The 13574-nt window shown below is 55.8% G+C and overlaps 2 protein-coding genes across 3 annotated transcripts in view; one reads left to right on the forward strand and one right to left on the reverse strand.

Annotated features, from left to right (window-relative positions):
* The window catches only part of IFT140 (intraflagellar transport 140), a 61551-nt gene that overhangs the window by 28075 nt on the left and 19902 nt on the right, over positions 1–13574 (reverse strand). For both annotated transcript variants that reach the window (XM_058680375.1, XM_058680376.1), the window contains exons 13-17: positions 13207–13324; positions 10181–10311; positions 8102–8267; positions 5663–5794; positions 3091–3278 (exon numbers count right to left, since the gene is read on the reverse strand). In XM_058680375.1, the coding sequence (XP_058536358.1) occupies positions 3091–3278; positions 5663–5794; positions 8102–8267; positions 10181–10311; positions 13207–13324 (735 nt within the window). The remainder of the gene's footprint in view (positions 1–3090; positions 3279–5662; positions 5795–8101; positions 8268–10180; positions 10312–13206; positions 13325–13574) is intronic.
* The window catches only part of TMEM204 (transmembrane protein 204), a 51691-nt gene that overhangs the window by 14667 nt on the left and 23450 nt on the right, over positions 1–13574 (forward strand). The gene's annotated exons all lie outside the window — the stretch shown is intronic.

Consider the following 13574-nt stretch of genomic DNA (forward strand, 5'->3'; position numbering starts at 1 on the left):
CTTGCTCTGCGTCAGCCAAGAGCAGCCTGGTCACATTCACTTAGGTAAGGCACACCAGCAGCAAGGTTTTCTTCAAGTGTCCGTGGTGTCCCGGGAGGGAGTCAGGATTTACGGCCAGTGATGGTCTCAGGACAGAACTGTGTTAGTACTGTACGTTATCGTCCTGATTATTTTTCTAACTTAAAATAAATGCAAATATCTTAACATTCTCCAATGTGTGCTCCATTCATCTCTAGCGCCCATGGGAGAGAAAGGTATTTGCTTCCCGCGATCTTGTGATGGACATGAAGGGGAGGCCAGGTGAGCTTTCACGGTGTGGTGGGGCACTCACCCTCGTCCTGCTTCTCACAGGTGCCCGCGCCTGCTGGCCTCTGAATACCACAGGCACCGTGTCACTACCGCCTGAGCAAGAAATCCCTTAAGACACAGTTTTCAAGGGGTGGGCCCTGTGGTGCAGGGGGTCACCTGCTGCCTAGGCACCCAGAATGCCAAGGGAGTCCTGCCTGCTCTGATTGGGACCCAGCTCCTGCTCACGTGCCTGGGAAGGCAGAGGAGAGTTCGGGGGTGGGGGGGAGGTTCCTGCTTCCTGTCTGCAGCTGGGCCCAGCTCTGGGTGTAAATAAACCAGCAGTTGGAAGGTCTCTGACGCTCTTCAGGGGCCAGTGCTGAGGCACAGCATCCCTGCGGGCACAGGTTTGAGTCCCGGCTGCTGAACCTTCAATTCATATCCCTGCTGATGCAGCCAGGAAAGCAGCAGCAGATGGCCAAGTCCCTGGGCCCCTGGACGCTAAACTATTGGCTCCCGGCTTTAGCCTGGTCCAGTCAGCACAGCCGTTTGGGGACTGAATCAGCAAACAAAAATCTGCCTTTCCTCCTCTATATATAACTCTGGTTTTAAAATAAAATTTTTTTTTCTAATCTTATTTTTGATGTTTACCTAGTTGCTTAGGGTGGGAAGGTTCCAGAATCGGGGAAAATGGGTGAGACCTCCGTGTCCGCACTTCCTCTTCCTTCTTCCTGCCTCTGGGTGCACGGGAGAGACAAGGGAAGAAGCCACACCCAGCCTCCCTACACCTCAGCACCCGCGGACAGCGATGCCCAATGTCATCCCAGGGTCCCGGAGCGGAGCCCGCCTCAGGGTCCTGAAGTGCTGTCCATCTTGTAGACCAAGGACGAGGGTCTCCTTCACTGGCTGACACACTACGCCTCAATAAATAGATCTTTCACAAAATAAATCTTAAAAATTGTTTTTTTTCTAAGGAAATTGGTTTACTTTTCCTCCCCGAGTCTGTGTAGTTTTTAAACTAGTCAGTTTGAAGCGGCAGACTGACATAGCTGCTGCATTTCCTGGTTTACTCCCCAGACGGACGCCACGGCCAGGCCAGCCACGAGGCTCCGTCTGCTCTCCCTGGACAGTCAGTGGCCTACGCACTTGAGCCATCTTCTGCCATTCACGCAGGCGCATAAGCAGGGAGCTGGATGGGAAGCGGGGCAGCTAGGACTTGAGCCAGCACTCAGAGGGCATGCTGGTGTTACACAGCACAGTGCCGGCCCCAGAAGAGTGCTCCACTGCATCTTCTGTGGAGATGGAGCACATGACAGGTACAAAGTGCCTGCAGGATGGTTCTCTCCACACCGTGTGCTCCCCAAGTTCATGTGTGGGGACAGTACACCGGAGCTCCCCAGGCTGGGCGAACAACAGCTGCCAACTGTACCCCATGTCCTCACTGGTCTAAGTCCAGAGCCCAGACCCAAGGGCTGCCTTACCGCCCAGAGCCCAGAGCCCAGGACTGTCCAACCACATGAGCAAGCATGGCACTGATGCTCCGCCTGGACCTCTCCCCTGACTGAGGCATGTCACCTGACTGGGTCACTGCTGATATCTGACAGGAGAGGACACTGCCACTGGCACTGGTGGGTCAAGTCCAATGGCACAAGTGAGATCCTGGGTGGCCACTGTGCCTCCTGATGCTTTGCTCTGTTGCTCTGCCCCACCTCCTGCCGAGCCAGGGCAGCCGGCAAGCTTCTTGGACTTGGACGCCCACAGTCTAGAGTCAGAACCAATGGCGAACAGTCAGGGTTCTAAAGCACACCACCAAATGACCATGGCTGCAGAGAAGCTATAGATGGGCCACCCCAACAGCTCCCATGGCGTCCCACCCACTCAGCCACAGTGGATGCCACGCTCCCACCCACGCTCAGCCGTGGACACACAGCCGTGGGTGCCACGCTCCCACCCATGCTCAGCTGTGGACACACACTCAGCTACCTCCTCCTTGGGTTTTTCCTGATGGACTCCTACGCTAACCATGAAATGATAAAACAGTTAAGATGCATCATTGTGCACACTGCTAAATACGTTTCACTAAGGCACGAAAACTGGCCATGTGGTAAGCTGCAGACTTTACCACTGGCTTATTTCAGAACCCTGGCTGATGTGGGCAAGCCCTTCAGGGGTAGAGGGCTGGCCACAGGGTCTCAGGACGACACAAAGCAGGCGGGGCACTCCTCTCACAGAAGCCACCACTGCGAAGGCAGCAGGCTCATGCCAGGCAACCTCCCAGCACAGCGCGCTTCCCGCAGCCGCATCGCTCCTCAGCACTGCCTCTCGCCTTTGGGAATCACAGTCTGTCCGGGGCTCACGCCAAAATCCCCGACTTTTCTCAGAAATGCAGCAGATGCTGACACCCAATCAGCTAACGTCTTTTAGAACCACTCCAACTGCTTCCATCTCGCTGGTCCAGCGCTGCCCTTTATCAAGCTGTCCTCACTCAGGAGCAGCTATCCCTAGAGGAACAGGTGTCAGCAGCGCTCAGCAGTGGCGGAAACTTCCGGAGGGAAGCACCCAGAACACATTAAACCAAAACAATTCCATGCAATCCAAGAGGCTCCTGGCACCTCAGAGGCCGAGGACCAGCTCACCAATACACACCCAGGTGTGTAGTCTGGCACAGCCCAGGCCCTGGCAGCACCTTACGGAGCAACAAGCCCATGAACTTCACCAGGACAGAGTCACAAAAGAGTTAATTGTTTAGCAAACCAGTCTGGCATGGAGTGAGGCAGGAGACCAAGAAGCGGCCGGAATCCTCACCTCTTGATGAGTTTGATGGAACGGAAGGCTTCATCCATGTCTCCTACTGTGATGGAGAAGCTGAAGTTGAGTATGGCATCACGAGTGGGTTTGTCGCAGTCCTCCAGCCCCATGAAGTCCCGCAGGGGCCTCGTGACCACCAGCTGGGCGGCTGAGCCCACCTTGTCTTCTCTGTCAGCTTCTCCAGGCTGAAGGACAAAGGTCCCGTTAGCTTGTTACTGCGGAGTTACACCCACACCGAGTTCTTCCTCCACAAACAGACACGGGCCCTGCAGCCCCTGCCTACAATGAACACGCTAGGGTCACCACAGCTAACTGCAGCTCTGCCTCTGCGTGAGACAAGGGGTAACTTGAGGCTGTCCACATGGGGACAGATGTCGGACAGGTTACGTTTTCAACAGTTACAAATGCCCACAGCAGTTCCTATCTCCCAGGCCATTCTATCAACCATGAAGACTTTTCATGATCTGTGGCTGCCAAGTCAGACATGCACATGTAGCCACAAGCTCTCCTAAAGCTGATCGTCTCAGGCAGCATCTTGTGGTGTTTCTGAGTTCTCGCCAGGCTCCCCTACTCTGCCCCAGCCAGATGCTAAAAGGGAAGAGACAGCACCCCGGGTCCTGAGCCAAGAGCCACACAGGACACTGTGCTAGGCCAGCCTCCTCGGCTGGGTATCTTTCCATAGGAGCCACCAAGCGACCACTGCCACAGCCCTAGAACGGCCCTAAGCCCCTCCGATTGTGGCTTCCATTCTACAGCGATCTGCTGGTACCTCCGCACCCAGCCCTGAACCCTCTATCTGGCCTCTTCAAGTTACTGGTCTTGCATCTGCTGCTAACCAGACTTCTTGAGGGGAAACCCCGGCCATCTGCATCTTCACAGCCCCTTCCCACATGGGACCACAGCCCCAGGAAGCAAGAAGACCAAGATGTGTGTTTTTAAGACTGATTTTACATCTCTTGTATGGAAAGCCAAAAACACCAGGCGTAGAGACCCAGTTGAGTTCTGACGAAACAGACAAGCAACAGGGAGGCTGCACTTGGGACCACGGGGAGGGAGCCTGCAGCAGAGCCACGCGTGGGACTCGGGCAGCACAGCCCAGCAGCAACCTGTGGCTGGTGGGCTCTGTGCTGAACACGGGTTATGAGGGATCCCAGGGGTCCTGCCCTGGTCCACTCCAGGATGGTTTTGGGCAGAGCTGAGCCGCAAGCACACACTCCCTGCTTGCCATCGCCAGGCACCACTTCGACACCAGAGAACAGCCTGGCTGCAGGTCTCAGGAGAGGACAAGAATTTGTTTAAAATAACCCAGTCAGGATGCATGAATGTGCGCACTGAAATGAACTCATTCTACCAAAAAAATGACACATCTGTGTGACTGGCCCGCAGGTGCTATGGAGAGCAGGTGAGCTGGGAAAGGTTCCTTACAATCCCTGCCTCCACCCTCAGAGCATACGCCATGTCGCAGACCTGGGATGGGTGGGAGGCTGGGTGGGACTTCTCCCTTTATCTCCCCCTTCACTCCAGAAACAGAAAAAAAATGTGGAACAAAAAAAGAATATAGACTAAGGCTGTAAACAATAATCAAATCTCAAAAGGTCTGTTTCACACATAAAAAATACGTTTTTGTATTGTGTATTTTAGGTACCACAGATCAGGGAAAACAACAAAACAACAACAAAACAAAAACCCAGAATCCCTGCCTCCAGCCCTGCAGCCCAGGCCCCCCTCCTTACAAGCCCACCCGGGACACCTACTTCCCATGATGCTCTGTCTCACTCTGAAGCGGCACGAGTGGCAAGATGCCCAGCTGGAGTTAAGCTCCACCTGGGTGGTGCCATGGTAAAGAAAGCCTCACTCTACCCAGGCCCTGCCCTATTAAGATGGGGATCACTCCCTACCCTACCAAGTGACTGTTGCTTCATGGAACACCCTCTCTCCTCCTTTCTGGCACCTGGACCTTGCCTGGGGTCCCCCCACTCATCCTCACTGGCAGCTCTGTGGGCTGTTGACACTGTGGGCCTCCCAAGGTGGGCTGGCCCACACACATGCAGGTAGGTATCCTCACCCTTGTAAATCAGTCCCACTCGCATTTAGGCCTCTACTTTGAATTCTCATCTCAGCAGGGGCAACAACATAGGACAAAAATGGAGATGTGTGTCTACAGCACAGGAGGAGGTGGCCCCTTCTGAGACCCTTGGCCCGGGCCTGGGGGTCTGTAGCACTCTGGTCTCTATTCCTTTACTTGCAGTTCCAAATTTGCCGTAATAATTACAGGGATATGGGACTGCTAAAAAGCAGGTCAGATTTCAACAAAGACACACGTAGAGGGAAAGGCTGGAGGGGAGCAGGAAAAGGTTGTGGAGTCTGGCTGGAGCATGCGCCAGGGCCCCTCTGCCTCTGTCCCCGGGGGACACCATGCAGCAGCCCCTGTGCTGGCCAGGAGTGCAGGGCAGAGACGCCGCTGCGCAGGGGCCAGGAACTGAGGCCTCTCGGCCCTCAGGGCTCGGGGAGGAGTCTGGGAGGGCCCAGAGCGAGAGGGGAGGACAGGAGATCCCCTTGCGGGTGTCACCTTTCGCGTGAAGTAGTAGTGAGGTACTTCCATCCCCAGAAGCGCCTGGCAGGCGGGAGGCAGCGGGAAGCTGTCGTGAAGCAGGAAGCCATGTTCCTCCGAGACGAGGAAGGACAGGATCATGACCTCAGCCTGGGAGAGAAGGGGTACACGGGCCGTTGCTGGCACTGCTGACCTGGCAGCACGGGCCCGCTCCCCAGGAGGGCTGCAACGCGCTCACAGCAAGCGTCTCGTCACTCTGCCGACCCATGTCGGAAAACCCACCCTGTCTGCCGGAGACAAGTGTGGCTGGTGTGGGTGGTCTCTGGAGATGCAGATTGTTACAAAGACAGGACAGACAGGGACATCATTCATCTGCTAGGTCACTCCCCAGATGGCCTCAAAGGCCACAGCTAGACCCATCTGAAGCCAGGAACCAGGAGCTTCTTCCAGGTCTCTCCTGTGAGTTCAGGGGCCGAGAAATTTGGGTCCTCTTTCATTGTTTTTCCAGGCATATCAGCAGAGAGCTGGATCAGAAGTAGAGCAGCTGGCATTCAAATCGACTCCAATATACAATGTGGGCACTGTAGCTGGAGGCTTAACCTACTAGGCCACAGCCAATATAGAATGTGGGCACTGTAGGTGGAGGCTTAACCTACTAGGCCTCAGCACCAGCGTCTTTTTTTTTTTTTTAAGCAATCAACTTCTTGCAGCAAAGAATAACCACCCCACCCTGAGTCGGTGACCTACAGAAGAGTCTCCCACTGCTCAAGCTCCGCCAAGGCAGGGGTCCAGCACAGGGTGGAGACACTGCTTGGGATGCCCACACCTCGTGTCAGGTACACAGGATTTAATCTCTGTCCCTGACTAACGTGGCTGGGAGGTGGAGGACGCTCCAGGTCCACGGGTCCCTGTCAGCTGTATGGAAAACCTGGGGGAATTGCTTGGCTTTGGACCAGCCCGGCTTCAGCTCTTGTGATCATTCAGGGAGTGAATCGCTGCACAGAAGATCTCTCTCTCTCCCTGTCTCTCTCTCTGAAACTCTGCTTTTGAAATACATTAAATACATCTTAATTTTCTTTTTTTTTTAAAGATTTATTTATTTTATTACAAAGTCAGATATACAGAGAGGAGAGACAGAGAGGAAGATCTCCGTCTGATGATTCACTCCCCAAGTGACTGCAACGGCCGCTGCTGCGCCGATCCGATGCCGGGAACCAGGAACCTCTTCCGGGAATCCCACGTGGGTGCAGGGTCCCCAGGCTTTGGGCCGTCCTCGACTGCTTTCCCAGGCCACAGGCAGGGAGCTGGATGGGAAGTGGAGCTGCTGGGATAAGAACCGGCGCCCATATGGGATCCCGGGACGTTCAAGGTGAGGACTTTAGCTACTAGGCCACGCCGCCAGGCCCATTAAATACATCTTAGGGCTTGGCAGCGTGGCCTAGTGGCTAAGGTCCTCACCTTGATCCCATATGGCCGCTGGTTCTAATCCCGGCAGCTCCACTTCCTCTCTATCTTTCCTCCTCTCAGTATATCTGACTTTGTAATAAAAATAAAATAAATCTAAAAAAATAAATAAATATATAAATAAATACATCTTAAATAGGTCTCTGCTGTCAGGCAGTAAGGAAGATGTCACTAAGAGCCTCAGGGCTGGGCTGGCTTCTCTCACATAACATCCAATTCTGAAGGGTGATGTCAGCAGGTCCCAGGACCGACCGTTCGTGGCCGGCCAGCTGCAAGGTCCCCTGTGCTGCTCCCATGGCACCTGCAGCTTCTGTCCTCATGGTCCAGGCCCCCACAGTTTCCCTGCTTTATTCATCCCAAGGACAGAGGCTATCTGGGTACTGCTTCACATTCCACAGTCAGGGCCCGGGTCCGTGGCTGGAGATCAGGGAGATTCCTGACTTATCTGAGGGCCGCATGTGGAAACTCTGCTGGGGTGAGCAGGTGGCAGAGGCACATGAAACAGAAGGGGCTCCCGTCAGTCTTCAGAGACAGCCGTGCACAGCCCAGACGAGGGGGAGCTGCTTCACACAGACAGGGAAGACGGGGCATAGCACGGACTCCCAAGGGCCTCCCTGGGCCCACGTTGAGGCAGCAGCAGCATCCATGCCAAGTGCTCCTGTGTCCTGGTCACTCCTGGTAACCCTGCCTCTGAGCCAGCTCCCTGCCAGTGCAATGCAGAAGGTGGCTGGTTGAGAACCCAATGTGGGAGACCCGGGGGGAGTGCCCACCTCAGACACTCAGCGACTGTACCAGAGGGTGAGGTGGCAGATCTCTCTGTCACTCAGCCAAATAAATCATTCTACTGAAAACCATTTTCTTTCCATAAATTTTTAGGAGTGCTCAGAGATACGTCCCATGCCACACAAATTCCCATTAACTGCATCATGAATATTTATACCTGTTCAATGTCCACCCCCCCACCCACACCAAGGAGGCACACGAGAGCAGTACCATAGGGCCAGTGCTGTCCTCCGTGTGGGGCTTGTCCATCGGCTGTGTCTGGGCGCCTGGTGTCACCTGCACGGCCTCACACACGAAAAGCCTGGGCTCATTCTGGTCCCAGAAGTGGTTCATAGGCACATGGTTCCTCAGTCTCTCGTTCACAAAGATGAGGTTCCTGCAAGAAAGGGAAGGCTCAAGCTCATTCCTGAGCTCATTCCTGCTGCCACCCACACTCAAGAGGGGCTGGGCCTCTGGGGACACTTGGGAACATTCTGTTGGAATGTACTTTCTCAAGCCTGAAGGCAAGGCTGAGGGGCTGGTACTGTAGGGCCGCAGCTAAAGGCGTCCACTCACGATGCTAGCATACCATATTGGAGTGCCTGTCTGAACTCTGGCACCGTAATTCTGCTTCTTATCCAGGTCCCTGCTAGTGTGCCTGCAAAGGCAGCAAAAAGTGGTCCAGGTACCCAGCCCTGCCACCCAGGCAGGAGTCCTAGATGGACTGCTAGGCTCCTGGCTTCAGCCTCACGCGGACTTGGCTGTGGTGGCACTGCAGAAAGAACAGATGGAAGCTTGTTCTCTTTCCGTGCTGCAGTGCCAAATCAATCAATATTTACACAAGAGAACCAGGGGCCGAGAGTCCTACAAAGTCTCGGCTGTGGGACAAGGAGCTTTACGCTCGGCCTCTGGTGGTCTAGGGTACGGCCTGCTGCTCTCCCAGGGTTCCTGGGTCCCTGGCACTGGACACACCACCCACCAGGCCTATCACACTGTGGCTGTCAGGAGACCACGGCGGCACTAGCCACTTCACTCTGGGGCCTCCTCCTCATCAAAAGGACTCAGAACTCAGCCGAGTGCTCTATGGAGACAAGATGAATGGGTCAGCGCTCAGAAGGGCAGGCTTGGAGATGAGGTGCCCACAGGCCTCATCTGCTGTCCCTGGGGAGTATGATCAGCTTGGGGCAGGGCAGGTCAGTTGTGACAGGCACAGCAAAAGGGCACACAGGTCAGTTCCTCCACAGCAGAACTGTCCTGGTGAGGGACGCTGGTGGGCAGCAGGATGCCTGCCACTCCCTGAAAGAAAGACAAGGAGCGAGCTGAGAGTGAAGACGACTCAACACAGCTGGCCTGGCCTGGAGTGGCTCTGCAGGGCGGGGCCACATAACAGGACCTGGGGTCAGGTGTCCATGGGAGGGGTCACGGCCATGGTTAGCAGAGTGCAGGCAGGAAGATTTGGTGTAAGGGGGAGAGAGAACTCTAGCTAAGCTGGACAAGAGTGCATGACTGAAGCAGGGCCTGCTAGTCCAGCTCAGGCAGCTAGAGAGCAAAGCAGGCTGTGGCCCCAGCACTTTTCACTCCTGCGCTGCCTCAAGCCCCTCAGCCAAGCTGCATGGCTTCCACTTGCTGCTCTTCAGTCTGAACACCGGCCACACTGCTCCCCAGGGGTACAGTGAACCCCTGCGGCACTCTCCTGTGCCACCTCATGCAGGCTAAAGCAGGGACTGCCCAGGAGACGAGCGTGCACTTCGTAGCAGGACACACTGCAGACACACGTCCAGTGGGAGGTGCCATCCAATGCAGGGGACCCACTAAGCCCGGGAAAGGAGAAAGACCCAAAGGGGGGCCCACAGGACCCTCCACAGACCTCCATGAAGACAACACCCCCACTGAGGGCTCGCAGTCCTGAGGTTGCTCTGTCAGCTTCCGTCCTGGGACTCCTGGGGCATTTTCAGACACTCCGGCCACAGCCCTCCTACGAGGGCTCATCTAGATGCCCACACTTGGCTGACACACACTAAGGACCCAGATCTAGCCTGACTGCCTGAGTGTGCTTCTGTGGCACTTCTTCCCTGTTGACTGTGAAGGCTGGGAAGGATGCCACATAACTGAGCAGCAACCTGCTGGGGGTTCCACACACGCAAACCCTCCTGACCCCAGGCGGCCATGTAACCAGCCAGCAACCTGCTGGGGGTTTGATGCACATGAGTCTCCCCGAACCAGGGTAGCCGTGTAACTGGGGAGCTGTGTAAGCAGGCAGTGACCTGCCGGGGGTCCGGTGCAGGTGGGCCTTCCCGACCCCAGGAATACCTGTTGCTCTGCTGTCTGCTGGAGGACAGTGTCTCTCCCTGACCCATCTGTGCAGCCTTGAAGTCCAAAACGGCCACTGTGTCCATCTCAACGTCGTAGAAGCAGATTCTGGAATCGGGGACACTGTCCGTCTGGGGAAAGGGGAAGCAGGAAGGCTAAGGAGCAGACCCACGGACGAGGCCATGTGCCCAGCCTGCAGAGGGGAGGGTGCTCCTGGCAGCATGAGGTGGGTATCAACCTCCCTACACTCTGGGATTTACAGCAGCTGCCTGCCTTCAGGGACAGCGCCAGCGAGCCGCAGTGGAGCATCTAGGACCAAGTCCTAGCTCTGTCTGACCCAGCTTCCACACGGACCACCTGGATAGAGCTCCTAGCTCTGACCTGGCTCAATGAGCATGTGGGTGCATTTGCTTATTTGGGGAGTGAACCAGTGGAGAAAAAACTGTCATTGCCTTTTAATAAACAATTTTAAAAAACCCCAAAGAGTGTCCAGCTCTCTCAGTGTTGACTTGAGATGAGAAACTGACAGAATGAATCAATCTCACTGACAGGCAAGGCAGCTGGGCGTCCACATTTCAGGGCTGGCCCAGAAGTGGCAGAGACATCCATGGGGAGGACAGCCAGGACCAGGAGCACCGAGGGACGAGGGGAGAGACGGTGCTCCCACGCCCGTTCACGGAGGGACGAGGGGACAGAGACGGTGCTCCCACGCCCGTTCACGGAGGGATGAGGGGAGAGACGGTGCTCCCACGCCTGTTCACAGAGGCAGGATGTGCCCAGGAGAGATGGATGGAGACACACACAGGACCAGCACTCAGCCAGCAAGCCGGCAGCACCGACACTCAGGGTAACACAACGAATCCTGAGAGCACACTGAGTGCAGCAGCAGGTGCAGAGGCAGGCCCCACGCTGCCCCAGTCCACGCCTACAGGGTGTTGAGAACAGGCAAACCCACAGTGGGAGGGGGGCTGTGCACGGGCAATGCACACTGACTACTAATGGGCACGGGTTTGTTTTTCTTGCATGGCAATGATTCAGACCTAGACTAGGCAGCTGCCTTGCAACACCATGAGTTAATTGTGAACTCTTCACTTTCTCACATGAATGTCACTTTGAATTTTTTTTTTAAGAGAAACTTTTCTAACAAAAAGTTATATTAGCACTTCCACTAAGACCCTCAGGTCTTTAAAAACTGAAACATTTCAGTAGTGGAGGCAGGAGAAGATTGAGTACACACTGACCCACACCACGTGAGCTACAGAGTGGCCTCCTGAGGCCAGTGTGTGGGCCCTAACTGCTCCCAGTTCCTCAACCCACACTTTTCAAACCAAATGCAAAATAAATGCCTAGGACCCCCATTGTGGCACAGCAGCTGAAGCTGTTGCCTGTGACGCTGGCATCCCATATGAGTGCCAGCTCCTGTGCGGGCTGCTCCCTGACAAAGGCCTGCAAAAGCAGAAGATGGCCTAAGCGCTAGGATTCCTGTACCCACATGAGACACCCAAATAAAGCCCCAGACTCCTGGCATTTTCTGGCCTAGCACTGGACATTGCGGCCACCTGCAAAGTAAACCAACAGATGAGCTATAGACTCTGGAAAATAAAGTATTTTAAAAAATTAAACATGAGGGCCTGGCGGCATGGCCTAGTGGCTAAAGTCCTCACCTTGAAAGCCCCGGGATCCCATATGGGCGCCGGTTCTAATCCCGGCAGTCCCACTTCCCATCCAGCTCCCTGCTTGTGGCCTGGGAAAGCAGTCGAGGATGGCCCAAGGCTTTGGGACCCTGCACCCGCGTGGGAGACCCGGAAGAGGTTCCAGGTTCCCGACATTGGATCGGCGCAGCAGCGGCCGTTGCGGCTCACTTGGGGAGTGAATCATCGGACGGAAGATCTTCCTCTCTGTCTCTCCTCCTCTCTGTATATCCAGCTTTCCAATAATAATAAAAAATCTTTAAAAAAAAAAAAAATTAAACATGGGGCCCGGCGGCGTGGCCTAGTAGCTAAAGTCCTCGACTTACGTGCTGGGATCCCATATGGGCGCTGGTTCTAATCCTGGCAGCTCCACTTCCCATCCAGCTCCCTGCTTCTGGCCTGGGAAAGCAGTTGAGGACGGCCCAATGCATTGGGACCCTGCACCCGCGTGGGAGACCTGAAAGAGGCTCTAGGCTCCTGGCTTTAGACTGGCTCAGCTCAGGCCATTGTGGCCACTTGGGGAGTGAATCAACGGATGGAAGACAGTCAGTCCTCTCTGTCTCTTCTCTCTACGTATCTGACTTTTATAAAAATAAATAAATCTTGAAAAAAATTAAACATGAATGCCTGCTGGCTTTACAGAAAACAAACCTGGTCATGGTGTCCACTCCAACTCTGGTCTGGCCTGCCTCACTGTGGAGGGCCATGCGGCCAGCTGCCCGGGTGCTTCCCCCAGGCTGTGAGGTGGCAACACTGCACTGTGTCCATATTGGGGATTTCCAGGAAGTCTCCTAAGAGCTCTTGGCTCCAAGTCCACATCCCTGGGCCTCTCCGGGCTGGCTTCCTCCAGGTTGGGCCTCCTGTGCTGTGCTTCTTGGCACCTGCCCAGCCTGGTGCTCCTCCTGCACTGCTCAGCCCGCCACGCAGGGCAGGCCAGACAGATGCACCTGAGCACAGCTTCTACCTGGGGCTCCCCGAAAGGAGCTCCCCTCAACGATGCAAGCTGAGAAAGACCTGGGCCACCCCAGCCAGCCAGTGACCAAACCCCAAGTGTGACAGCACACTGCCAGGGGCTCAGGGGCAAAACAGCCCCAAAGATGGCTACGGCGCCGCCTGCTGCTGTCCTCTAAGGCCCCCCATTGGCCAGTGTGGGAGTCCCATATAGAAGCTGTCCCACACACAGAGCCTTGTCACCGCTCTCCTGCCAAAGAACCAGCTGGGAAGCAGAGAAGAGGCAAGGGACTTGCTGCAGGAGGGACAGCTGCACGGGAAGCAGAGCAGGGAAGGTGTGCAGGTGGGGGAGGGGGAGCACGGAGGGGTGGGCCTGGGGCTCACCGGGCTGAGGAGGAAGCTGATCCTGCCCCCTGAGGCGTTGCAGCGGAGCGAGGTGAGGCCCCCGACGCCCGGGACCAGCTCGGCCAGGTTCTTGCAGCCGCAGTGCACCTTTGCCTCTCTGCGGGTCAGAGGTCAGGGGCCAGGGGTCAGGACCGTTCATGGCCTACCTGCCGCGCACTTCTCCGAGAGTGTTCAGCAGCTCCCTGCCTCCCACCCTGCTGCCCTGCGCATGTGGCCAGGCGCACTCAGGATGCAGGGGTCCTGCAATCCCCATGGGTTTAGGAGCAGTCCCTCGGCTACAGCGGCTTGCTGCAGCATGGCTCTGCCCATGCCCCGTGGCCGCCCTCTGCCTTCCGCACACCATGTCA

This window comes from Ochotona princeps, chromosome 24 (genome assembly GCF_030435755.1).
Source record: "Ochotona princeps isolate mOchPri1 chromosome 24, mOchPri1.hap1, whole genome shotgun sequence".
Classification (NCBI taxonomy): Eukaryota; Metazoa; Chordata; class Mammalia; order Lagomorpha; family Ochotonidae; genus Ochotona; species Ochotona princeps.